At 37.0% G+C, this 26156-nt stretch overlaps 1 protein-coding gene across 10 annotated transcripts in view; it reads right to left on the minus strand.

Moving 5' to 3' along the window:
• Positions 1–2549: 2549 nt before the first annotated feature.
• pxna (paxillin a) overlaps positions 2550–26156 on the minus strand; it is a 43062-nt gene continuing 19455 nt past the window's right edge. For 2 of the 10 annotated variants that reach the window (XM_077241802.1, XM_077241800.1), the window contains exons 2-13: positions 20771–20964; positions 19355–19562; positions 18213–18405; positions 17242–17392; positions 15387–16493; positions 13201–13470; positions 12012–12317; positions 8360–8518; positions 7742–7915; positions 6791–6872; positions 6488–6636; positions 2550–3946 (exon numbers count right to left, since the gene is read on the minus strand). In XM_077241802.1, the coding sequence (XP_077097917.1) occupies positions 3680–3946; positions 6488–6636; positions 6791–6872; positions 7742–7915; positions 8360–8518; positions 12012–12317; positions 13201–13470; positions 15387–16493; positions 17242–17392; positions 18213–18405; positions 19355–19562; positions 20771–20964 (3260 nt within the window). In that variant the 3' untranslated portion in view covers positions 2550–3679. Of the gene's footprint in view, positions 3947–6487; positions 6637–6790; positions 6873–7741; positions 7916–8359; positions 8519–12005; positions 12318–13200; positions 13471–15386; positions 16494–17241; positions 17393–18212; positions 18406–19354; positions 19563–20770; positions 20965–22951; positions 23473–26156 lie in introns of those variants that run through there. The other 8 variants (XM_077241808.1, XM_077241807.1, XM_077241805.1 and 5 more) reach the window with 7 other exon arrangements.

Below are 26156 nucleotides of genomic sequence, written 5' to 3' on the forward strand. Positions count from 1 at the left end.
CCAGTCATTTTAAGCCAAAATGGGGGTCAACCTTGAACAAATTGCAACAGAAGCAAACTCAACTGATTTTGCATCCTCTATGTCCTGAGTAAGGAAAAAAAAAAAGCCCAGAAGAATCCCATTAGGGGAAAGTTTCAAAAAAAAGACCCAAATATATAGCCTGTTCATAACCCTATTCATTCTTTTTCTCACGTGAATAGGGTAAAAAATTTAACCTTTAGATATCACAATGAAAATTACTGAGTTGATTACTTCCATCAAAACAAACAAAAAATGTATTAAAAGTTTTTTTGAAATTGTTTGTTAACATGGAAAACGATGCATAATCTAATTGCGTATGTGCTGGTTTGCATAAATACCCAAACAGATCTAAACATTGGAAATAGCCAGGTGAAAATGTCTTCTTGAATCTTGTTGACATATAACAGTAAAATACTTAATGTTAAGGTCTGAATGGAACCCATTTAGGCTACCAATGAACATTAATACATAGAGGCAGGAAGAAGTACTTTAGAAAACAGCCTTTATTATTTATTATTGCAGAGATGGGGCTTGGGACTGGATCTGTGGGATTGTTTCTGGGGGAAGAACAGGAGACAAAGGTAAGGAGAATGCAGAAGACAAAAGTTGGGTAAAATAAAAAGTGGTTGGATCAAACAATCAAATTACGTACACAATGCACTCAATGGCCAAACGCCATCTCTGCAATAACAATTAATAAAGGCTGGTTTCTAAAGTACTTCTTCCTGCCTCTATCATGGGTAGCCTAAATGGGTTTCATTCATACCTTAACATTAAGTCTTTTACTGTTATATGTCAACAAGATTCAAGAAGACATTTTCACCTGCTATACCCAATGTTTAGATCTGTTTGGGTATTTATGCAAATTAGGACATTAGATTATGCACCGTTTGTCCATGTTAACAATTTCAAAAAACTTGTAATACATGTTTTATTTGTCGTGATGTGAGTAATAAACTGAGTAATTTTCATGGTGATATCTAAAGGTTAAAATGTTTACCCTATTCACGTGAGAAAAATAATGAATAGGGTTATGAATAGGCTATATATTGTTTTTTTTCGAAACTTTCCCCTAATGGGATTCTTCGGGGCTTTTTTCCCCCTTCCTCAGGACATATTGAGGATACAAAATCAGTTGAGTTTGCTTCTGTTGTAATTTGTTCAACCATTTTTCATAAAATGACTTGACTAATGGTTCATTTTACTAAAATAATAAAGCGTTAAATTAGCGTAGCTTGTAACGTTACTGGTTTTTATGAACGTTTGTATTTGAGAGCAACAGTGCGATTCATGAAATATATTACCGCTCTACTAAGTTTATTTATCCAGCTTAACTGTAGCTAAACTCTATCTTGATTCAATGTTATTAATCAAATTGCTTCCATTTTTAACGAAGAAACTGATATAATTTGTCGTGAAAAGACTCACATCAGATAGGCCTACTCGCGCCATTTTTGCTGTTGCATGCTCACGCTGCTGGAGACAAAGCTTGCATGCGCATTAAAAAATTAATTAGCAATTCACTTAAATAAAATTATTAGGAATTGTTGAAAATAACTTAACTATAAAATTAAATTGCCCTACTCTCACCGAAAATTAAAATCTTCGGATATGTATGAAACTATTTGTGATATTGGCTAGAATCGATTTGAACTAAAATGCTTGCTTGAACTTCTTTACAAACCTATTTTTTAATGGAGGAGTTGGAGTGGATAGTGAGTTAAGGGAAAGCATCAGCATGGCTATTTTTCATAGTTTTGATGGCTTTACTATTATTCTATAAACGTGCAAGATAATAGTAAAGAATGTAGCCTAGGTGTCTGCAGTCTTTTGAATGGTTTTGTATTCAGAGAATGGGTTGAATCTGAAGTTTTAGTTTCTCAACTAGCAGCTATCAGGAGGTCATTGACCCTGCTGACCTGAAAACATTCAACTATGCCAAGTCTTGTTACAATTTACAAATTCAGCAAGTTAGTTCTGAAATAGTTTGCTGACTTGATCCTTTTTGTTCTGCCAATCTCAACTGCTGAAAGTGCATTTCGATTATGATACGGAGCGATACACTAATGACACAATGTCAAATAGTTTTAGTGTGTGATGTATTCAATAATTTTTAAATTAATTATAACCACAGGCCTGAGCTCTGACAAAGTAATATGGAATACATGTATTAACAGAGGGCTTCAAATTTAACCATATGGTGGCCCAACAGGCAGTTGCTCTCCAAATTTTAGTAAATTTAAAATTCGACATTGAATGTATTCTGTAAGCTTAGAAGGATGAGTCTTACACCTTAGCAAAAGCAAAAAAAAAAAAAAAAAATTTTTGAATGAATGCTTTTTAGCATACTATAAAATGCAATTCTGACCATTTTAGTACATTTATGTCTAGGAATACATATCAGTTAAAACATATACTATATGAATTTATGTACAACATGACTTTAATACCGATAGAAAACATTGCATTGAAGTCCTATTAAAAGCTGACAAAATGTAAATAAATCCCATAAATCAAAGAAGCATAAATCAGTTAATGAGATTCTGGTCTTTATTCAATGCCTTGTACATGTGTCCATTTAAACCCCATGTTTTAAAAGCAATGTGCATGTCATCATTCAATTTAAAATAAAATATGACATCACCCTGAAGAAGAATACCTTTAAATTACTAAAACGGGTGGAAAAAAGTTAAAGCATTTGTCATCAATTATAATTCATAAGACTTTAATATATTTACTTGCATACAGTAGGAAATCAGATGAATGGAAAAGAGGAGAAATGTCTATCACAAAATTATTTAAACTTATTACACACGAGAACTTAAGACAAAAACCACTGTAAGAAAATCGCACATTATGCCCGGTGGCAATAGGCACATTGTGGAACACCACATACTCAAGGAAATGGGCATCAGGACCCACACTGGTATCTTTAAGAAGGCTTTTTATAAGAATAAAATAAGTATTATAACTGCAAAAGTGATTCGGCTCCACAGTCAAACTCTCATAAAGGCATAAGGATGGAAGTTAAAACCACTCCAGCCATCCAGAAAAACAGAAACAACCCATGAATATAAAAATAGAAACAATCAAAAAAGAAAGAAAGAAAGAAAGAAATGCATGCACAAAAGGGTCAGGGCTGAACAAACTCTCTTGAGCACCAAAAATGATAAAAATACACAGAATATGGCATTGAGATTTTGATGATTTCAAGCTGTTATTGCACCTTTAAGAAATGACAATGGAGAAAAGACGCTAAATAAAATAGAGTGTGCTGTTATCCTAGAAAGCAGCGAAACAACAGGGTTTTGCCTGAAATGTGCAAAGAGATGTGTACATAGTTATGTTCAAGTTAAGCTCAATGTGTGTGTAACATGTACAAAAATAGATCTTGATTTGTCCGATGCAGTCGATAATATCGAAAATAGCTCCACGCAATTTAAAGACCCAGTCTCTGATAACATCTGGATCCAGGGGAAGCGTTTAAAAAGGCTGTTAAAAATTGTAATGGCCTCCCTGAAGATCTACACTTGTCTGACAGTGCTTTGGCACAGGAACAAGCTGGTGTAATGCTCACTATCACCACAAGATGACACAATTTTAAAACTCGACCCTTGGGCCTCTGACATTGGCGTGTGTGATCGAACACACTCAGATTCTAGCTGAAGAGCTTGACGAAGCAGCTTTGGCAGTAGGGTTTGTCGTTCTGCTCTTTGAATGTGCCCTTGTTCAGCTGTTTCAGGCAGAAGGCGCAGACGAAATGCTCGGGGTGAAACTTCTTGCCCATGGCAGTGATGCAGCGGCCGGTAATGGGTTTCTGACAGCCGGAGCAGAGAGAGCCGCGGTGCTCGTGGTAATGAGCCTCACAGTACGGCTGCCCTTCATGCTCGAAGAAACTACCGTTAACAAATGGAGTGAAGCACTCCTGTGGAGGAGAGAGAGAAAACAGAAATCAGTCAGTTATACACAAATGATTCAAATAATGCTACACATAACACAGCACAGACAGTACCTGCAGCAATATAGACACATCTGATATCAAAATGAGCTAGTGTGTAAATCCAAAACACAGATAGCAACCTAAACACCCACATTTTTATTTATATATATACATTGCCGTTCAAAAGTTTAGGGTCGGTGAGATTTTTGATGTTTTTAAAAGAAGTCTCTTCTGCTCAACAAGGCTGCATTTATTTGATTAAAAATACAAATCAAACCCAGTAATATTGTGAAATATTATTTCAATGTAAAAAGCTGTTTTCTATGTGAATATATGTAATCAAAACTGAATTTTCAGCATCATTACTCCAGTCTTCAGTGTCACATGATCTTTCAGAAATCATTCTCATATGATGATTTGATGCTCAAGAAACATTTATGATTATTATCAATGTTGAAAACAGTTGTGCACCATTTTTTTAGGATTCTTTGATGAACAGAAAGTTAAAAACAACAGCATTTATTTGAAATATAATCTTTTGTGACATTATAAATGTCAATTTAATTCCTCCTTGATGAATAAAAGTATTGATTTATTTTATTTATTTCTCCCCAAAAAATAAAATAAAAATTCTTACTGAACCCAAACTTTTAAACGGTAATGTTTAATGTCACAAAAGATTCTATTTCAAATAAATGCTGTTCTTTTGAACTTTCTATTCATCAAAGAATCCTGAAATAAAAATGTAAATAGCTGTTTTCAACATTGATAATAATCAGAAATGTTTCTTGAGCAGCAGATCATCATATTAGAATGATTTCTGAAGGATCATGTGACACTGAAGACTGGAGTAATGATGCTGAAAATCCAGCTTTGATCAAAGGATTAAATAACACTTTACTATATATTCACATAGAAAACAGCTGTTTTATATTGGAATAATAATTCACAATATTACTGGCTTTGTTTTGTATTTTTAATCAAATAAATGGGAATAGATTAAATCCTTGGTGAGCAGAAGAGACTTCTTTTAAAAACATTAAAAATCTTACCGACCCAAAACTTTTGAACGGCAGAACAAACATCCAGAACACACACACACACACACACACACACACACACACACACACACACACACACACACAGATGAGAGAAAACTTTATGACCAGACCACCTGCCTAATATGCTGTTGGTCCTCTGCGTACTGACAAAACAGCGCCGACCTGCCAAACCAAATATTCTATAAGACCTCTAAATTGTCCCGAATTTATTGAACTTGAACTTATTGGTCCAGCACATCCCACAGATCTGGGGAATTTGGAGGCCAGGGAAACACCTCGAACTCTTGATAATATTCCTGAACTATGTGTGCAGTGTGGCAGGGTGCATTATCCTGCTGAAAGAGGCCACTTCCATCAGGGAATATCTTTGCCATGAAGGCATGTACCTAGAATGCAACGTTTAGTCAGGTGGCACATGTCAAATTGACGTCCACATGAATGACCAGACCCCCAGAGCATTACACTCCCTCCACCTGCTCTGTCATCTTCCCACAGCACAGCCGTTTACACGATGCAAAAGAAAACGGGACAGATAGAACCAGACAACCTTCTTCTACTGCTCCAAGGTCCAGTTCTTGCCATTGTAGGTGCTTTGACTGCGACGGACTGCGATGCAACTGTTTGTTGTGACACATCCTCCCATTACCATCATTAAAATTTTCTGTGACTTGTGCCACAGTAGACCTTCAGTCAGGTTCTGACCAGACTTTGTTGTCCTTGTGCATCGATGCAACCTTGTGCAACTCACAAGCCTTGCCGTTTCAGAGATACTCGAAACCAGTCGCCTTGCCATAACAATTCCTGGACATTTCTCCTGCATCCAACACATTGATTATGAGAACTGATTGTTCCCTTACCATCTGATCTACCCAGAACTTAATATGTGGCCTTGTTAGGAGATAATCAAAATTTTTCGCTTGTGTAGCTTTTCATTTCTTAAACATGTAGGAAGACACATCATGGCCATATTCCACGTCAGGATGACAATGTCAAGATTCATCAGGCTCACATTGTGAAAGAATGGTTGTGAGGAGCATAAATAATTAATTTCACACATGAATCGGCTCCTCTGAATCCAGAGCTTAAGTTCATTGAAAGTCTTTGGGATGTGCTGGAGGAGACTTTACAGAGTACTGGACTCTTGCATTGTCAATACAAGACCTTGAGCAAAAACTGATGCACCTCTTGATAGAAATATCATAACCACATTTATTTCCATCAAGGTGTGCATAAATTTTTGGTCAAGAACTTCTTAAAATAATTTAAACAATTAAAAATTAACTAAATAAATAAATTAAATGATTTTAAATTAAATATGCCCATGCCAAATACTGCGATATTCATTGGCCTAGCTGATATAATCACCCTATCACCAAGTATACACACACACAGGCTTCAATCAATTGCATGCTTATACAAAGCACGCACACACACACAGCACGCACACACACACACACACACTGACCCTGCAGACAAAACACTCTGGGTGCCAGAGAGAGTTGAGGGCCGAAATGTAGTTCTCCAGGATAGCACGGGCACAGCCGCCACATTTAGGGGCAAACATGTCAAAGTAGTCCTTCCTACAGTAAGCCTTTCCCTCCTTCTCATGGAAACCTGCAGGAAATAGAGACAAACAGAAAAAGAAAAGGTCGCCAAAGGCTTAAAACCTTTTTACGAAAATGTATCTTGGTAGAAAAAAAAGAAGAAGAAAAGGCCAGCTAAAGAGAAAGAAAAGAGGTTGAACTTGAGAAGAGTGGAATCAGCTTACCCTCAGGCCCAAAAAATGACCCACACTGGGCACAAAAGAAATGCTCTGGATGCCAAGTCTTGTCTAATGCGGTCACCACCCTCTGCAGGAGAAATAAAAGCAAATGTACAATTCATTACAATAAACTGATGGCGAAACAAGGACAGAGAACACAAAGTTATCAATGAGTGAATGCAAAATTAATATTAAAAAACAAAGAATAAGACAATTACTAACAATTATTAGTAATAGTGTTCATTTCCCACTACATAAACATATGATTCACATACTTCTGTTTCGGCAATGTAAACTACTCCAATCCTAACTACATGCTAAACTAAACATTAATTAGGCGATATATATCTATGGAAAACAAAATTCCATTATGGAGAATATTGTGCAAATGTGTATATTTATCTATATGTTATCATATAAACGTACAGTCATACGTTTGCGATAAGCATCTTTTGCAGCGATTTTTGCGTGAGCATATCAGTGAACACCACAGACCACTCGGTGAGTTTCACGTCTTTGTAAACTAAAGTTTAATGCGTTTATATGAATGATTGTTCCAATTGCACCTATGAAACCATTGTATAGGTGGGGGGGTGCTAATACAAAAACCTAAAATTCTCGGGACAGCAGCATTTGTCCAAATTTTAATCTTAACCGTTCGATTTCATCAGAAACTATCTTAAAACAGGGCTTTACTTGTAAAACGCCGAACTTACCCTTTAAGGATGCCTAGTCATTTGATTCAAAAAGACTATCTATATGCATGTGTTGAGTTTGACTGCAAAGACCGATTTAGACTGTATTTAAGTGACTGTTTATGTTTACAGGAAACCTGAAGCCAAAGGTAAAGTGTGAGCAGCTATAGTAAGCACCATCACGACTGGGTGGTGACATATGAGACACACACAGGCCTGTGAATGCCCCGTCTGTGGTGATAGAAAGGATAATCCTCCTTACGTCCAGAATGGGTCCATTGCAGTAGTAACAGCGTGGAGAGAAGAGGCTATGGTAGTCCTTTTCACAGTACGGCTGGCCGTCTCGCTCAAAGAAGTTTTTGGAACCTATTTCCTCCTGACAGTGAGTACACACGAAATGTTCTGGATGCCACGTCCGACCCATTGCTGTCACCACCTGATTGAATCAAAGAAAACGAGGATGGAAGTGTTCAGCTTCACTTAAAGTAGTAAACAACTAAATACAAGTGTCTCATGATGCTATACAAGATACGAAATTTTGGAATCATTAAGATTTTTTTAAATGTTCTTAAGTCTGCATTTATTTGATCAAAAATACAGAGAAAACAGTAATATTTGTAAGGACATTTCACAATTTTACAAGCATTTTTGATAATAAATGCAGCCTTAGTTAGCATAAGAGACAAAACATTTAAAAAATCTGAAATCTCTAAGCTTTACATACATATACACCGACATAAAAATATACCTTTGGTGTTTTTTTTTGGTTTGTTTTAAAACAGAGCTTCTGCACTAGGGCATAATATCCTAAAAATCCAAATGGAATGCATGTCAGGATAATGATTTGGGCAGTAAATGAGCTCTTCCGCAGATCTCTTACCTGGCCAGCGATTGGTTTCTTGCAGGCTCCACAAACGCCTTTGGCTACAGTCTGTACACCCAGGCGGTTGAGGTCTGACTGCAGGCTGCCTAACATGTTATCCAGTTTATTCCCTTGCTTCGGAACGCTGGTGGGGGAACTCTTGCCCTGAGCCATAATCTACAGCAAAAGGAAAAGAAATTTCATGTTTTAAAGTCTATTTCATAAAGCAAAGAAAATGTGGATGCAAATCCCACTCTGCAGACGCAGACACAAAACAAGCAGCTTTGTTAATGTTAGACACTTTCTACTTGGTACAAATAACTAATTACTACCAATTAATCATTTAGCAAATGCATTTATCCAAAGCGACGTTCAATACACCTTTTACCAGGAGTAACAGGAGATTTAGTGCCTTGATAAATGGCACAATTCATGGCTAAACACAAGCAGGATTTGAAGTACACCGTCCACTGACACTTGACTTGTTTTGGAGAACTAAACAACACTGAGAAGTGCATTATAAATGTCCCCTTATATAGAGTGTAGTTGTTCAGATATTTTTGTGTGCTCAACAACTGATGATCAACTTTGTACCACTAGTAGGCTCAAGTCTCCCTTGGCTAAAAAAATATCAAAATATAACTATCACCACTTGAAAAAGTTATTTTCAAACTCCTAAAGCATGTACATCAACAACAGGACTGGAGATGTTGAATTACACACATTTACTTGCATCATTTATTAGTCAATCCATTACAGGATGTTAGTGGTTTTTAAACTACACAATTCACAACACTTAAAGTAGTTCTCAGCTTCCCTGAAACACTCCAGCACTTATTTGTAATCAACCGAATTAACAGCAATGCATGCGACGTTTACTGCATTCGTCTTATTTCACAGCCTTGAAAGTAATCAGCAATCGACAGCCAATCGACAGATCATCAGAGATACATGATCCAGCACACACATGCAATAGTTATTATATTTAAACACCAAATCTGGTTAGATATGCAACATTTGCAATTTTATATTTAAATTTATTTCACATAAATGGAAAGGTTGTGAATCATGTCTGTTTTACTAATCTAAGGAAATCAATCTCATGCTCCCTGAGTAACCTTCCCTAAATACAAGAGGAGCAAGAAGGTGTTAAATACATAATCAGATGACAGACCAAACAAGGCTATGGGTCAAGAAGTTCTGGTGTAACAGTAACCCCATCTCCGTGCTCTCAATTCAAAGAACCGTGACACAGAAGCATTATTCACAAAGCAAAATTAGCAACCTATTTATCCTCTGTTATTTCTGCTTATGATCTCACACTTAAACAAGCTACTCCTGAAGTACTCCAGCGCAGCCCTGGAGTCAAAAGATTCAAAGAGTCAAAAATCAACCAAAAAACAGGAAGTGGAAATGAGGCAGTCAGTCAAGTTATATTATTTAGTAAAATGGATTTCCACTCTAATCAAATATTAGATAAACACAATACATTTAAGAGAAAAACAATGTTTTGTTATAGAATTTTTTGCAAGGGTGCCACAATCTTGTAGTACTAAAACCTGTGATGTCAAGGGGTTGGTTGTCTTCCCGGAGTTCAACAGATACAACGGTAGAGAGACAGTTATAGACAGACAGTGGAGGACGGAGACAGTGAAAGATGGAAACTGGAAAGCCGCAGGGCATCAGAAGACAAAAGGGAGACCACTATTGCACTGCTCCTGGATGTAAAAAAATAATATTTTTAGTGTTAAAGCAAAGGACAAATGCAACTGCTGCTGAAAAGGAGAGGAGCTCTGCTTCACTTCCAGATACACATCCAGAAACAAAGTCCCACTGCCTCAAGATTTCCATAGTTATACTTGGATATTCAATAAGTTGACAAGATGACTGTCAGAAATTAAAATGAACCACAACCATTATAAACACCACTACATGCAGAGATCAAAGCTGATGCAAACCGCAAAATAAATATTTGTTTACCAAGCAGGACTCCAAATGTTTGATAACCTCCAAACATCATCCATAATCCTGTCATCTTCCTTGCCATCATCTTTTTTTGATTCTTTTGCATTCTGTCTCAAAGATTTTAACTGCTGGATTCCTGAATTATTTTTGTTCGCTCATTTTTTATCAGCATAATTGCCTTGCAAATACAACTGGAGTCCTATATTGGCCGTTTACCTGGTGAGTTGATCTATTACTAGTAATGATCACAGCAACTAGGCAGAAAAATCAAAGACCAAAATCAAAACTATAATAATCTTCGTTAATCCAATGCAGCCAAACAACTCAGTTGTAGTACTGCAAGATGGCGGTGCCCTTGCTACAAAAGCTGTAATAAAAAATAGCCATGTTATATAATTTTTTTATTAGAATGGAAATCCATTTACTAAATAATGTTAACTTGACCGACTGCTTCATTTTCAACTGTAATTGATAACCAACTTCGTTGGCAACAGAATTTGCTCACGTACCAGGAATCCAGAGAAAAAACATGTCCCAGAAGTCTTCATGGGACATGTTGGCACCAGCAAACTATTTAATAAATGCTGAGGCACTCCTAGTGTGAGCGCAGTTTGGAGGTCAATCACATAACAGCATATGCTCAATAAGCAACATGCTAGAAAGCATGGAAGAATGGATCGAAAAAGCACAGGGTCCCCCACACTTTCTGACCAATGAATTCTCAAAATGTTTTTCATGAGCTTTCCAGTAGTTTGCGATTACTGGGTAGGAATCATTCACATTTACATTCATATTCAAATTCTAAATGATTCACTAAAGATTAATTCAGACTGATTTGTTCAACAGATTAACTTGAAAAGAATCCACTCATTCATAGATCATAGTCTCTCACATTCAGTCTCTCCCAAGGTTTTCTCCACTACGGTCACCTGGATGAGTTTGCTTGCTCAGTTTGGGGTTAAAAAACAGTTAATATTCAGTAATATTATCGATTTAACCGCACCGACACTATGAGATGAGAACGAGATTTGAACTGAATAAGCACTAACTTTGCAACATCGACACTGTTAATAAACTGAACTGACTGGATCTAAATAATGACACTATTGTCTTTTTAGAGCTCCTTTACACCTGAAATTGAACTCATTTAATAATTTATGACTTCTGTATCATTAACATTTTCCTGTTTATTAATCTGAAGATGCTTTGACACAACCTGTATTGTATAGCCTGAACGTTCGTTGTGTTTGGTCTTCCGGTTTGTATTTCCACAGCATGGAGCTAAGACCTTACAGATTTATGAATAAACCGCTAGTTTTAAAATCTTCCCGGTCTACTGATGTTTATTATGACATCCGCTTCAAACATTACAATGCTCATGATAACTTCCGTTAACTCTACAATAAGTAAATCAACTTTACCAGCTATTCTTCGGCAGCGATGCTGTAGAAGCTACCGTAAAAACTGAAGTTCAAACACAAAATTCTAAAGATGGCTGACTTGTCTTTAATGATTCACTATGGATTGTGGATCAGTTTTACTCAACACCAACCCAATATACAACCAGTTTCCTATGACTTTTCCACTTTTGCCAAACAAATTCCTTGAAGTTTCCATGCTTTTCATGACCGTGCGAACCCTTATGACAAAAATGCAAGCTCGGATCAGATGCAAATAAAAGGAGAGAGCAAGTTCATGCCTGTACCGGTGGAAAAAGAGGTTCGTATTCTGTTTGGCATCCCACAGATGATAAAACCTTTGGTGGAGGGGGTGGGGTCGCAGGTTTGGGTAGAGGGGATAGAGGAGGGGTGGGGTCTTTAGGTGGAGGCGGAGTCGGAACTGGAAGAGGGGGAGGAGGAGGAAGAGGAGGAGCAGGAGGAGGAGAGGGCTCTCTAGGAGGTGGAGGAGGTGGTGGGGGGGGAGGAGTGGGTACCACAGCCACTGGCTTTTTTGGGACAGGATGGGTTAGGACTTTTTTCGGAGGACAGGGCAAGTCTGGAGGAATGATGATCTGATGGACAAAGAAATGTGAAACAACACACAAAACTCAAAATGCATAATATTGTGTATCAGTCGGGTTCCAGAAGTAAAAATCACATTCATTTTCTCCATAGGAAGATCGTTTTGTTTTTTTACAATAACTTAAAGAGCTCACAATAGGTCTGTCTTTAGAGTTGTAAACTTAACAATGGTAAACGCTTTAGCTGAAGCCATCAGTTTGCATTATTTCAACAAACAGTTTAAAGAATTGTGTTTAACTGCAGAATTCATGGTGAAAAACTACATTACCCATGATGCTGTAAAGAAAAAAAAAATCCACCAATCAGAGAATCGCGTCGAGAATCTTAGTGTCAAAAGAGCTATAGAACACTCAGCTCAGCAGTGAACACTCAAAATACTTAAATGTTTGTGTATTTGTGTACATATGATTAATTTAAAATTGATTTATATATATATTTAGTTTATTGCAAAATATGCATGTATATATATATATATATAAATCAATTTTAAATTAATCATAATAGTTCTCCATAGTTTTTCATACAATGGTTCATGGGATTGAAGTTCTTTCCCTTAGTAAAGCCGTTAAGTAGTCTTGAACCTGATTTTAAAATACTTTTTTGCTTTAAATAAAAGTTTGTAATGTTGTGATTCACCTTTGTTTGGTTTGGTTCAAGGCTTTAACAGACTTTTAAAAAGTCCATGTGGGAAAAATGAATGGAAAAAATTCTTCCAGAACTAACGCCATGGAAAAAGTGGACACGCACTGATGCGCTCTATTTAAAAATGTTTTATAAAGGTTAAAAAGCCAGTTTTATATAACAAACCAAATCTAGAAATGTTTTTGTGCAAGCTTTTGTTAGTTCCACCAGTAATCTTGTGACTTACACTACCTTATCAACCGTTGGTGATACACCACCTTCCTCTCTTAACCGCGTTGGGTTGGAACAGACAATGATCCCTTCCGTAAGCCAATCATCCGGCCGTTTTCGTGGCCGCCCAGTGCGACCGATTCCCAGTTTCCCTTGCAGCTCTTCAATGAGTAGATCTTGCGAGTTACTCTTGTTGAGAATGAGCGGGCCCATTTTTCTGTGCATATGGCCGTCACGAAACATTGGGTGAACATTGGACGTTTCCTTTGTGCGTCTGATGACCGATTTAAGCTGCAGAGAGGCAGCATTAATGAAGTCACCACTTTAAATTTTAAGATCATGCAATGCTTTTTGCAAACGCTATTCAAGATATCAAATATCCAGTCCAAAGGCCTTTAAAAAGCAGGCAGCAGGATAAAAATCAGTACTGTAACCTCACACCCATCAGATTTGGGCCAATGCAAAGCGTAGCTTGAAACATCCTCTTCATGACTCACAGTAAGAACAACTCTAACCTTCTACAAACAATTTGAAAAGATGCAAGAGCAGGTATAAAGACTAAAGCAAACACATGCCAAAGCAATGCAAAATTGTCAAAGCAATTCTCAATTGGACTAAAAGGTTAAAATTGCTATCACTACTAAAAATCCATCCATTGGGTTAGTTAACTAATACATGTAAATTAAATGTGAAATTTGATTCAAAACTTTTTTTTTTATTCGGAGTGTATAAATTTAATTAAATATAAAAAAATGATTTGATTAACAACAAATACATGCAATATATTTGTAAATGAATTTATAGTATTATTTAAATACTTCCCTTTATAGGTAAGAAAAAGACAGACAAGCTACTTTGGAAAAAGTTTCGCTGACAGTTCAAATAAAATCGATATTCCCCAGATGTTGTACATAATTTCAACAAACTGCAATTCTTTCAATTTTAAACATTTTAAAGTATTGTTACTGGCAAACAAATAATTCATGATTTAAAGGTGCAGTGTGTGATTTTTAGCGGCATCAAGTGGTGAGGTTACGAATTGCAACCAACAAAAGTAACGGTGGCCGACAGGAAAATATGTCATCGTCTGAGACAGCAGAGAGTAGTCAGTTCAGCAATGAGGTTTCTTTACAAGGATAAATTAAGAAATTATGTTTACTTAATTATTCAGTAATACTATATGTTATTGCGAATATTATTGTTACTTGTTCATCATTGTGTCAGCGCTGTGTGTTCGCTGTCGGCTACGGTAGAAACATGACGACACAATATGTCGACCTCCATAGAAGGGGGTGCCAGCGGTTATGGAGATATAAATGTCTCATTCTAGGTAATAAAAACATAACGGTTCATTATGCAAGGTCTTTATACACCACTGAAAACATAGTTATGGATCTTATATTGCATTTCTGTCAACAGATCCACAGAAATATTACACAATGCACCTTTAAAAGCTATATTACATGATTGATGCATGTGAATCTGCATGATTTTAATGTATTGAGAAAATGACTCAACTGTTACACCCTTAGACTTTAAACAGCAACTGCAAGTTATTTGCATCATGCAAGACCATCAGAATATGGGACCACAGTACATAACCACTTTGCAAAACATCTCCTGCATCTAAAAAGCATCATGTGCCCTGAAGAAAGAAAGAAGTGAAGATGGAATGCAATTGCACAATGAAACCACTGCAACACTGCAAAGAAACAAGCAAGCCTAGCCTTGTTGTCCCTTTAACGCCATACACCTCATTGAGGAAGCGGGTCAGGGCATGCATTTGAACATCCCAAAGACTCCTTCCACAGAATCTTATCCATTTCATGCACCACACATAAGTTGGATTCCTCAATTTTCAAGCTTTCCAAAAACACGATACAAAGCAATGCAACTGAATAGCAGCTACAAACCAAACAAAATTAAATAACTAGCCCTCCAATTTTAGGACTAGCACTAAGTGACATTTATACTTGGGTATCGGGTTTTTGAGAGGCATATTTAACTTGCTAATGGTTGGTGCTTCCATCTGAGCAGGATGGAAAGGTTCAGATTGGATATCAACAGGCCCCTTGGTATAAGGATCATGCTTGTGTATTTGAGAAAGCATAAACAGCCGTGCGTGGTTCAGCATGCTTCTCGATCATGCTCGCTTTATTTAGGGGTGCAAATTAGAGACAGTCTGACAGAGATGGTGTGCCTCATACTTGTCCAGAAGCGGAGAGCCTTTCAACCGCTGATGGCTGAAGAAGTGGAAGATCCAGAGAAACATCTGACGCTCCAGGGTATAAGGAGTCGTCTGTCCAACCGATATCAGTTAAGGGGGTTTGTGTGTCTTTATATCCACCCTGTGGCGTCGAATGATGAAAAAGTGACAGAATGTCATCGTTCATTTCTGGTGAGCCAGGATCTTCTTCAAGCAGTTTCACTGGCTCTGGTTGGGAAAGACTAGACGTCAACAGCTTGTCCAGAGCTTCCTCCAGAAGAGGCTCGGGGCAAGGAAGACTTATTTCCAATATGCCAGGTTTGGAGTTATCAGGTTTCTCTTTGGATGGCTTGGGAGTTAATGTTAGGGTTGAAACTGGAGGAGCCGGTAGTGCAATGAGAGTTGGCACTGGGCTCTTGCAAGTAATCCCTGGATCAGGATTTGGGCTCCTGGCAAGGACTCCAGGGAAAGGACTTTTGGTTGCTCTAACAGCTGTAGTAGGGCTTGGGCTCTTTCTGACCACAACTGGACTAGAGGTTTTAGCAATTGTTACAGGACTAGAACTTTTCACGTCAACAATTCGATTTGAGCTCTTCATAACCTCTGGTGGACTGGGGCTTTTAGCCACTGGGCTAGAAATCCTTCGATTTATAACTGGTGAGGAGGCCTTTGCAACCACGGGTGCACTGTTTTTGGAAACCAAAATCGGACTTGAGGTTTTCAGGTTGAAGATCTTGGGTGAATTGGCTTCAGATTTGTTTAAACTTGATGGCGGAAGGCTTGAAGTTTTCGCAGATGGTTCTGGTGATAAACAAGACTCAGGGACTGGACTCTTTGTGCTAGAAACTACCAGTAGTTTATCCGAATGGCTCTTGGAGGAAGTGAAGTGCACCGTGGGGCTGGACACTGGAGCTTTGGTTATTGATTCCTCAACAATGTGGAGTTCCAGCAGAAACGATGTGCAATTAGAGGAAGGAAAGCTGTGGTCAGATACCTCTGCCTCTGGGACTGGGACAGAAGGGACTGTGAGGCTCTCAGTTACCACAAGATTGGGAAGTTCTGACCCTTTAGTGGATAGTGAGTCCTCCTTAACTGACACAGAGCCAGACTAGACAACCAACAGTAAGACGACAACAAAAATCAAAGAGAAAGGGAGGAAAGCATTTGAGTAGAATCATGAAGGCATGCTGGGAATGATCCATTATCTTATTAAAAAATTATGCATGAAAATAGTGGCTTAATGCAATGAGTTATGTAATCTTGCAAAGTTTGTCTTATTTATTCAATAAAAAAGTATTCTAAGAATGCAACAAAGTACAAGTCGGATATTTGGTTTACCAACCTGAAAGCAAATATGATCACCAGAATTTCCAGATATAAACATGACACCACAACACAGCATTCCATATTCTCTCTTTTCAACCGAAGTGTGGCTCACGTCCAAGACAGATATGCTAACAAGACCTTTATAATGGACCCATGAGAGCATGCCCTCATACAAGGCATATAAACCTTTATTCATTTCAAAGGCCTTGATTGATAATAATCTACTGTTTACTATCTGATAATCATTATCAGCACTCACAGACACGCATATAATAAATCACAACATTAAAACACACAGCCACTGACAACTCATTCAAAAAGCTCTTGTAATGCTATAGGCCAGATTATTTGCCTTTTTAATTAGATTTTGATAATTAAAAGCATATAAACTTTTTTTTTTATAAGACTCATATTCTACTGTGTGGCAAAGTAATGGACCATAGTTTGGGAAGTTTGTTTGTAAGAAACGTTTTTAGAAACCGTAAAAAATAATAGTAAATGTCATTTGTCTCTCCAGCTCCAAGACTTACATTACTCTGAACTTTGAAGTCAGACAGTGAAGCCATGAGTTCATCGAGCTCTCGTGTAGCAGAGGAGGCTGAGATTCTGGCCTGCTGCTGGGTGGGAGTCTCTTCCTGAACTTCTCTCAACTCAGGAACCATCGGCACTGATGGGGCGGGTCTATAAATTTTACCATATAAAAATGGGATGTAAGAAAAGGTCTAGCACACAAATAAGGCACTTGAAGTCTTGATTTGTTTACAACATTCTGCTCATTTAAACATCAATGTTTACTACAGTGGAGTCCAAAAGACCATAAAGAAAATCAACTAAATTAAACTCAAAAAGGATTTTGATAAATTATTTGAATTTTTTTAATTTAAACAACAAATTAGGGGTGGGCTTTTAATTTTGTATTAACAATAAGAACAAAGAAGCTAATTACAAACAATAGGACGAATACAATAGACCAAAGATACAAAAATATAATTCTTTCAGCTACAGTAGGTTTAATTTAACATGTAGTAAAGAATTCTGCCTAAATTAAATAATCAAACACTGCATAGTCTTAGAGGTGGCTTTCTGCTCGTGCATTAAGGCTTATTGTGTTTAACTCTTTCTTTTTAACATCATATACGCTCTTTATTTTCTCAATCATCATGCATGTTTCTTTATCACTCTAAAGTGTCGATATCTTTAAGTAATACTGAGCTATGCGGATATATTTGCTTAATGATATAGAAAAATCTCTAACAATAAACATTTTATATAATTTCCATGTTATATATCGTCATACCGCCCAGCCTTACAACATATTATCAACTTGTGTCAAGTTATTATGAAAAAACATTTTTTGTTTCTACTCACTAAAAAGTTTGTAAAACAAATGTTAAATATTTAAATAATAAAATACACATTTAATATTATTATATCATAAAATATATACAGATATTTATAAAAATTACATTAATCAAATGTTTTCAGCAGTGTGTAAGCTTACGCAGGGGCCGGCACTGAGCTCTCCAAATCGTTTAACAGGCTCTCCACACTGGGCCTGACGTCTTCTGTCCCCCGACCGGGTGCACTGCGTTTGGGTTTCTCTAACTTTGGAGGAGGTGCTTTCACTACTGATGAAACACCGTTTTCTGGGACATAGCGCTGGGCGTTGCTGGCTGGTTTAGGTGGGTAGGTCTCTGTGAAATATGAAATATAAAAAAACATCCACATTTGTGCATGTTTTAACAACATGTAGTAATAATTTGTTACATTTATATAGTGCTTTTCTCAACACTCAAAGCACTTCAAATATGGAAGGGGGAATCTCCTCCTCCACCACCAAAGTGAGGTAATGATGCGACGGCAGCCATATTGCGCCAGAAAGCTCACCACACACCAGCTTATTGGTAGAGAGGAGACAGAGTGATGAAGCCAATCGGTATATCGATGATTAGAAGGCCATAATGGACAGAGGCCAAAGGGCAAATTTGGCCAGGATGCCAGGGTTAAACTAGCCTGGCTCCACCCTCCTACATACGTCCACTCAATTTTCCTTTTTCTTCAGTACTAGGTCTGGGATTGTGCTGTAGACTTTGGTTTTCTCCGATCAATTTTTAACCGGGCCAATCAGCGAACAGAGGGAGTGGCTGAGAACGATGACGTTGATGTCGTGCGTTATTTTGAGTTATATTCAAATAGTAGTTCAGTAATGGCAGCAGAGAAAGATGTGAGCGAAGCCATTCGGTCCGTTGTGGCAACGCTGCCGAATATCAAGAAGTTAAAGCCGGAGCAAGAACCTCCTCACGGGGATCGGGAAAAGTTTGATTTTCCAGCTCGCTCCGTAAGTGGTGAATGAGTTGGCTAAGGCGAACGCTAGGCATACGTCACGACCAAACGTTAGCGTTTGGTTGCGGCAGATCCAGTGACTCTGGGCAGATCCAATAATTTTAGACTTAAATAGAGTACCCGCCTAAAAGGAAGTTAACGCTTGTCAATGGAGCAGTTGCCAGACTCCATGTACAAATGAAATTAAATGTGGGACCAGGCTAGGGTTAAAACCCTACTATTTCATTTTTAATGACCACAGAGAGTCAGGACCTCGGTTTAACGTCTCATCCGAAGGTAGTGCTGTTTTGAAGCGCTCACCTTCAGTAGCGAAGGAGGGTGTGCTGTGCTGTACAGCGTTGAGCTCCAGCAGCAGGCGGTCCAGCTCCGACAGGTTACTGCCCAGTGATGAGCTCATGACGGCAGCGGGGGAGTCAGTAGTCTTCTGCTTGTTGGGGAAACTATAGACGTGCTCTTCGTCAGACTGAGACACGCGAGGACTGGTGCTTTTCGGAGCCGAGCTGAAAGACTTGAGGAAAGAAAATAGTCGGTTTAACATTTAAGCACTTTTACTTTACAGATGGGAGCAGAAATAGCAAAAATATAATACTAAAAAAAACTACGATACACCTGGGGTCTCAAGGACCTGCTAAATGGTTTAAAAGACAATTATTATGGTTTAACTGCACTGACACTATCAGATGAGAACAAAATTTGAACTGGATAATGACACTAACTTTGCAACATCGACACTGTTTTTGAACAATTGAATCAACACTGAACTGACTTGAGCTGAATAATAACACTATAGTCTTTTGTAAAGCTGCTTTACAGCTGAAATTGAAATTATTTCATAATTGATAAATCTTACACCATTAACGCTTATTTTTTCGTTTATTAATGTGAAGCTGTTTTCTATAAAGCGCTATAGAAATAAATGTAACCTGACCTAATGCTCTCTCTCAAACGTTTTTTTTCTCAAACTCTAGAGAGAAGAATTTTGTTAAATATATGCAGTATATATAATTTATTATACATTTACTTAACCTGCTGTCTTCATTATTTAATGTGCGTTTGAATAAATATGTCATGAAAATAAGTTATTATTACAGCCACTGTTTAAATGTTTATATTTCAACAATAAATTGGAGTAGAAACAGAATTTGGTTATTAAAAATTGGCTTTATGTACAATTTAAATATATGTAAAACAGTTTTATTTTAGTTGATTATTAAATAAACCTGATAAATTATTTGATTATTTCATAAGCTATTTTAGATTTCAGTTTTTGGTTAAATTAAAACCTCAATTTATGCATTTTGGTAAAAAAAATAATTTTGATGCATTACTTATAATATCAATGCATATTCATTTTTATCTTAAAGTTACAGCAGCATAAACAGTCTGGTTAATTTTAAGGACCATTGAGAGGGTGAAAAATGGCCATAAAAAAAGACTAAACTTTTACGGTTTTAGTCCAAGTAATCTGGACTAAAATTATACAAATATGCAGAATATGGACCCATTAAAGAAACTAAGAATATGTTGAAACTGCTTAATGGCACAAGCTTCTGGAGCAACTGAAGCTTTGCTCAAGGGCACAACAGGCAGAAAGTGGAACAGGACGGCATCTGGTATTTGTTGTAAGGTTAAAGGATAACCGAGTAGACTCATATAAAGACCAACAAAAAGCCAGTGGAATAAAGAAACCCTTCAGGAAGTAATGGTGCATTTTACCTGGGTCGAAGAGTGCTTTGATTCTGGCTGTTCTACCCAAGATCCATTGAGTGTTTCAGCAGGAGGAGGTGAGGAGGACACGTCCTGATAAGAGTCACTTCCTGTGGGGTAGGAATATGGCGTCTCTTCTGACAGAAAAACAGCTTGTTTGGAAATGTGGGAGGTTGTGGACTCCAAATCCGCAAGAAGAGCATCTAAAAAAACAACAAAAACAAAACAGATTGGTTTTATTCTCAGGGAGGGAATGTGTACAGATAAAACTTTGGATAAAAGTGTCTGAAGCTATGGATTAGCAGGTCTGTTCAAATCCATAACCTCAAGTATTAAGATGTTTGCTTCAGATTCACATTCACAGTTGTTCTGCGCATTAAGAACATAAATCTATTAGTAATGAAACGATAAGAGCCCCAAAAAGAGACGTGTTTCGAACAGACTTGACAAATGCTCGTTGAAACCGGGTTATTCAACAACCCGGTTTCAACGAGCATTTGTCAAGTCTGTTCGAAACACGTCTCTGTCAGCTGGAGTGGTTATTATGAATCACATGACCGAGATGGTGAAATCACTGCACGCTTCACTCATAAGGGGTGTGGTGACAACCTCACATGTAAAGACTGCTCTAAAACTGCATGCCTACAGGGATAGATTCAGCCAGAAGTAAAGTGCAAAATGCATGTGCATAAACAGACACACCTCTTAATGCACATATAAATCAATATTCAAAAGCCATACGCTCAGGAAACGAACAGAAAGCACTTCCACACACAGAACTAAGTAAGGTTGTAAAAAATGCTCTTAACTGAACACTTTTCTGACCATCTCTGGTTTCAAACTCCTTTATATAGCCAATACTTTAGTGACAAGGCACCTTTGGATCTCGGTTGCATCACCATCCTTTCTACCAGGTCAGTCGTGTCAACACAGGAAGTGACTAATGATGTCACATTGCAGCATGACAGATGACATCACGAGGTTCTTGATACTTAAAGCAGCATATCATCTTAATTTGTTTGTCAGATTGAACCAGTGATTGAAACCCAACGGTAAACTATGAGAAAAGCGTTGTTAAAACATTTCTAAATAATGGAAATCTATTGGTATAAAAATGGATAATATAATATAATATAATAAAATAATATAATTGTATAGATAATATGCTCACATGTTTAGAAAAAAAAAAAATAAATTATATATATATATATATATATATATATATATATATATATATATATACACACACACACACATATACACACACACACACACATCTGTATATAAAAAGTAATGATCCAAAAACATGGTCTTTTATATATTTAAATACAAAACAAAGTTTAGAGCATATTAATTCCTAAATATTAGACATAAAATTAAGAGCAAAATAATTAATAAATATATAACTCATAAAATTCAGAGCAAATTCATTCATAAATATAAAATGCATAAAATTCAGCACAAATTAATTTATAAACATAAAATTCTGAGCAAATTAATAAATAAATATGTATCGCATAAAATCCAGAGTAAATTCATTCATAAATATATAACATAATATTCAGAGCATATTAATTCAAAAAAATATATAAAACATTTAATTCAGAGCAAATTAATTTGTCAACATAATAAATCAAACTCAGAAGAAAATTTATACTTGAATATATAACGCATATTATTCAGAGCAAGTTAATTCAAACATTTAATCAAATTCTGTGGAAATTAAATTTAGATCAATTAATTCATACATGAATCTAATTTTATTTCAGACAAATGTGAAAAATAAATATAGCTAGAGTAGCCATGCAGTGTATAAATAATATAAATGCGTTGTATGTCAAACGAAGCTTAATTTGTCAGTGTTTGTGATTTGATTTGATTATAAGTGGAGTGATATAGTTTTGACGCTTCTCAACAAGCCACTCATGTCCGGTGTAGATGCCTAGATGTAAGGCATTAGGTTTATCTAAAACTCACACAAGACACACGAGTGCAACAAAACACCCAACTTAAACTGAAGATAATTTTTTTCAGTTCACAAACACATTGTTAATCACACAATATCAACCACCAGCACAGCAGATTCCAAAAAATCCCCATTACAGGCACAAACACATGAAAGCCACAATCCCAAAAAGACACTTTCCCAATAAACAACCAACTAAAGGCAAATAACAGCCAGTTACTTACACTCTGAACGGGACAGACAGTAACGCCCTGCTGATCTGTGAGTCTCTACCTTCGCACTTTATCTCAGAAAGGAGGAGCTACGACAAGGAGTGGGGGAAAAAACAGATAGAATAAGAATGGAAAAGGAAAGAGATCTAGAAAGAAGAGAGAGAGAGAGAAGAAACAGAAGGAAAACGAACGTCAAGACGGGACAAGTATCGTAAAGTCTTCTGTGTGACTGGAGTCGTCCGAGGTGGGGGGGGGGGGGGGGGCTGCTAACTTTAACTACCCCTCCAAATACCAGATACTAAAAAGGTTGCAGTATATAACCTGTCTGCAACTGTGTACAGGACACTAATCTGGTCAAGTGCTGCCATTAGACAAACAGATGAAATCTCTAAATGAACTCAATATTCAGTCAATAACAATTTAGAATCATAATTATGTAAGTTGCAAAATAAATGTGAATATTACAACAGAAAGGAAAGCCAGCAGGAAGACTTTGAGACTGGTCTGTGATCATATCTGGACTGTTTGTTCAGCACTCGGCCTGATGAGGGAGTGGCAAAGGAAACATTAACCCATATTCTCTCTCTCTCTCTCTCTCTCTCTCTCTCTCTGCTGTTTCTTTATCACATACATTATGTTGAATAGAAATCACTCTCCCACATGTTGAAATTAAGCATCTCTTTGGCCTAATTTCAAAAAAGCTGTATCACACTCTTTTTAACCAAAAACTTCTAATAAATTATCAATAAAAAAATCTCATTAAACACTTTATAGAGATTGCACACAAAAAAGAAATTAATATTCATTGAAACAAACTAGAGTAAATACTCCATATTTTCCAGTTGCATGGCTGGAAATCACAATTTATCCACTTAATTCCTGACAAGCCGACTGCGTTTTAAATTATGGCTGACACTTCCGATTTGGGTAAATTCTATTCAAGAAGACTGAAAGAAATAATTTCAAAATATAAACTTGGCTAAGTAATCATTATTCGTCAGTTTGAGTGAATGAGCAGTACATTTAACTTCACGCTCTATTTTCAGGCGTCACAAACGTAATAACGTGACGCTTGGTATTTTCAAAAGAATATCTGCGAAGAGCTCTTCTCCGACTCTGCATTCTTTTCCTCCTGATTATTTTCTTTTTCACCCTTTGTATTCTGCTGTAACGTTATGAAAATAAGAAAACATAAAATACTGTGCAATTATGGTCTGTTCTCCCGATTTTATTTACGATATGTCCCATTAATCATTCACTGGAATGCAGGAAGAATGGAGCATTTTTCTCCCCAAATCCTCTCTTTCCAAGTTAGTTTTCACACAGATGATTTAAAATGTAATTGTATCATCTTTTCACTTTTAATCCCTATTAACAGCGTTTACTGGAATGTTTGTAAAGCAGGTAAATAAAAAATGTGTCAAAATGACATATAGCACTTTGAAATATTACCACGCAATGCTAAAGATAATGAACATTTTTGTTAAGGTAACGTATGTTACAAAATACAGATATTATCACGATGGTGATATTCAACCCGACCGTAATATTGCTGATGAAAGAATCGCACTTTTGGGGTTATTCATGGTCTGTTGAATGTACTTTGTTGATGCTTTATTACACATTTAAATTTCCTTTTAATGTTCGTGGTGTGAACAGTGGTGAGTAGAATATGTTATCTAATGTTGACCAGTTTAAAAAAAAAAAGTGTAATATTGTGCTCATATAGCGAACATTTCACTGATTTTTTACAGTTTAACAGTAGTTACACACATAATTCACGCAAAGCGTCATGGGGCGCAGGAAAAAGGTTCCCAAGGTTTTCATTACTGTGGAACCCTGGCAACATCTGTGCACGAACATCTGATAAACATGTTATAATGAGCGCATTGTAAATAATAAATGTCACAAAATACTGTTCTCACATCCACAAGTGGAAGTTTAAGTGTTGTTCTGCGGTCGAGGAAATGTTCTAAAAATTAAACTGTCGATCTAAATTAGAGCACGACCGCTATGGATTTTTGGGGGCCGATGCCGATACCTATATTTAGAAGTAAAAAAAAAAGCCCGATACCGATATATCAGCCGATATTATGTATGTTTATATTATAATACAGTAGCAATATTATTTATGTGTATATTATAGTACAGAACCAGTCAAAAGTTTGGACACACTTTCCCATTTGTGTGTACAAACTTTTGACTGGCACTGTATATAGAATACAGTATACATAAACAGAATAAATAAATATATATATCTACACCGGATGCGTGGTGCTCGCGTCGCAACAACTGTTTACGCTGGACACGGCGAAGCGCCTGTTACAAAGCAGAACGAGGCATCAGTTTACTGTCGGAGATTTGTCGCTCGTGTCGCGCCGCACCCAGTGCGAACAACATCACTTATTATAATGGGTTCAACTGTCTTTTGTCACATCGCGCCCGCTCGCGTCCGTTGTCTTGTTCAGGCAGCAGCAGACAAGCAGTCTTAAAGGTAAGTTGCTAACTAGTTAGCAGTGCGGTGGAGTCTGTTGAATGGTGATGTAACGCTACGTTGTCAACAGATGAGACAATATAAAGTAAATAAACAATGTCCTTTTACTCTCACAACGAGCTTATCATTAGGGCTTAGTCGATTAAAGGCAGGGTAGGTAGAAATCCCCAAAAATACTTTTTTCCAAATTTGTTTAAACTGTCTTTATATATCAATGCATAATTAAAATGTAAGTACTCTGGAAAATAAATGATAAAAATCGAGTGTCTGTAGTCCTCTCAGGACTGTTTTAAAAACAGCTCATTATTCCATTCGGGACGAAAGAAATGATTGGCTGGGGCGACTGTCACTCTCCCTCGCTACCATGGATACCACCTCTGCTGATACAGGAGCAGCCCAAATGCGCGCACCCGTTTGAAGAGGCACGGAAGCTAGTAATAACAATTATGGCAGAGAAAGAACAGTCAAAATTCTCAGTACCTGCATAAAGAGGCAGCGAAGTCAAACAAGTTAAAAAAAGGAAGACAGTATTTGAAAAGGCTATGAACAAAAAGTCTTTGGATAAATAAAGAAATCATACGAGAGTCAATATCGGCGGGCTTTTCCAGCGGTGGCGACAACTGAGGGATCTCAAGGGGCTGAAAAGTGACTCCATGATGGCTTTATTTCTGCTGGACAGGTAATCTTGCTGTTTTCATTTTGATGGCATTTATTTTTTCATGA

This window comes from Siphateles boraxobius, unplaced genomic scaffold (genome assembly GCF_051911475.1).
Source record: "Siphateles boraxobius isolate OS27281-9 unplaced genomic scaffold, OSU_SipBor_1 24, whole genome shotgun sequence".
Taxonomy (NCBI): Eukaryota; Metazoa; Chordata; class Actinopteri; order Cypriniformes; family Leuciscidae; genus Siphateles; species Siphateles boraxobius.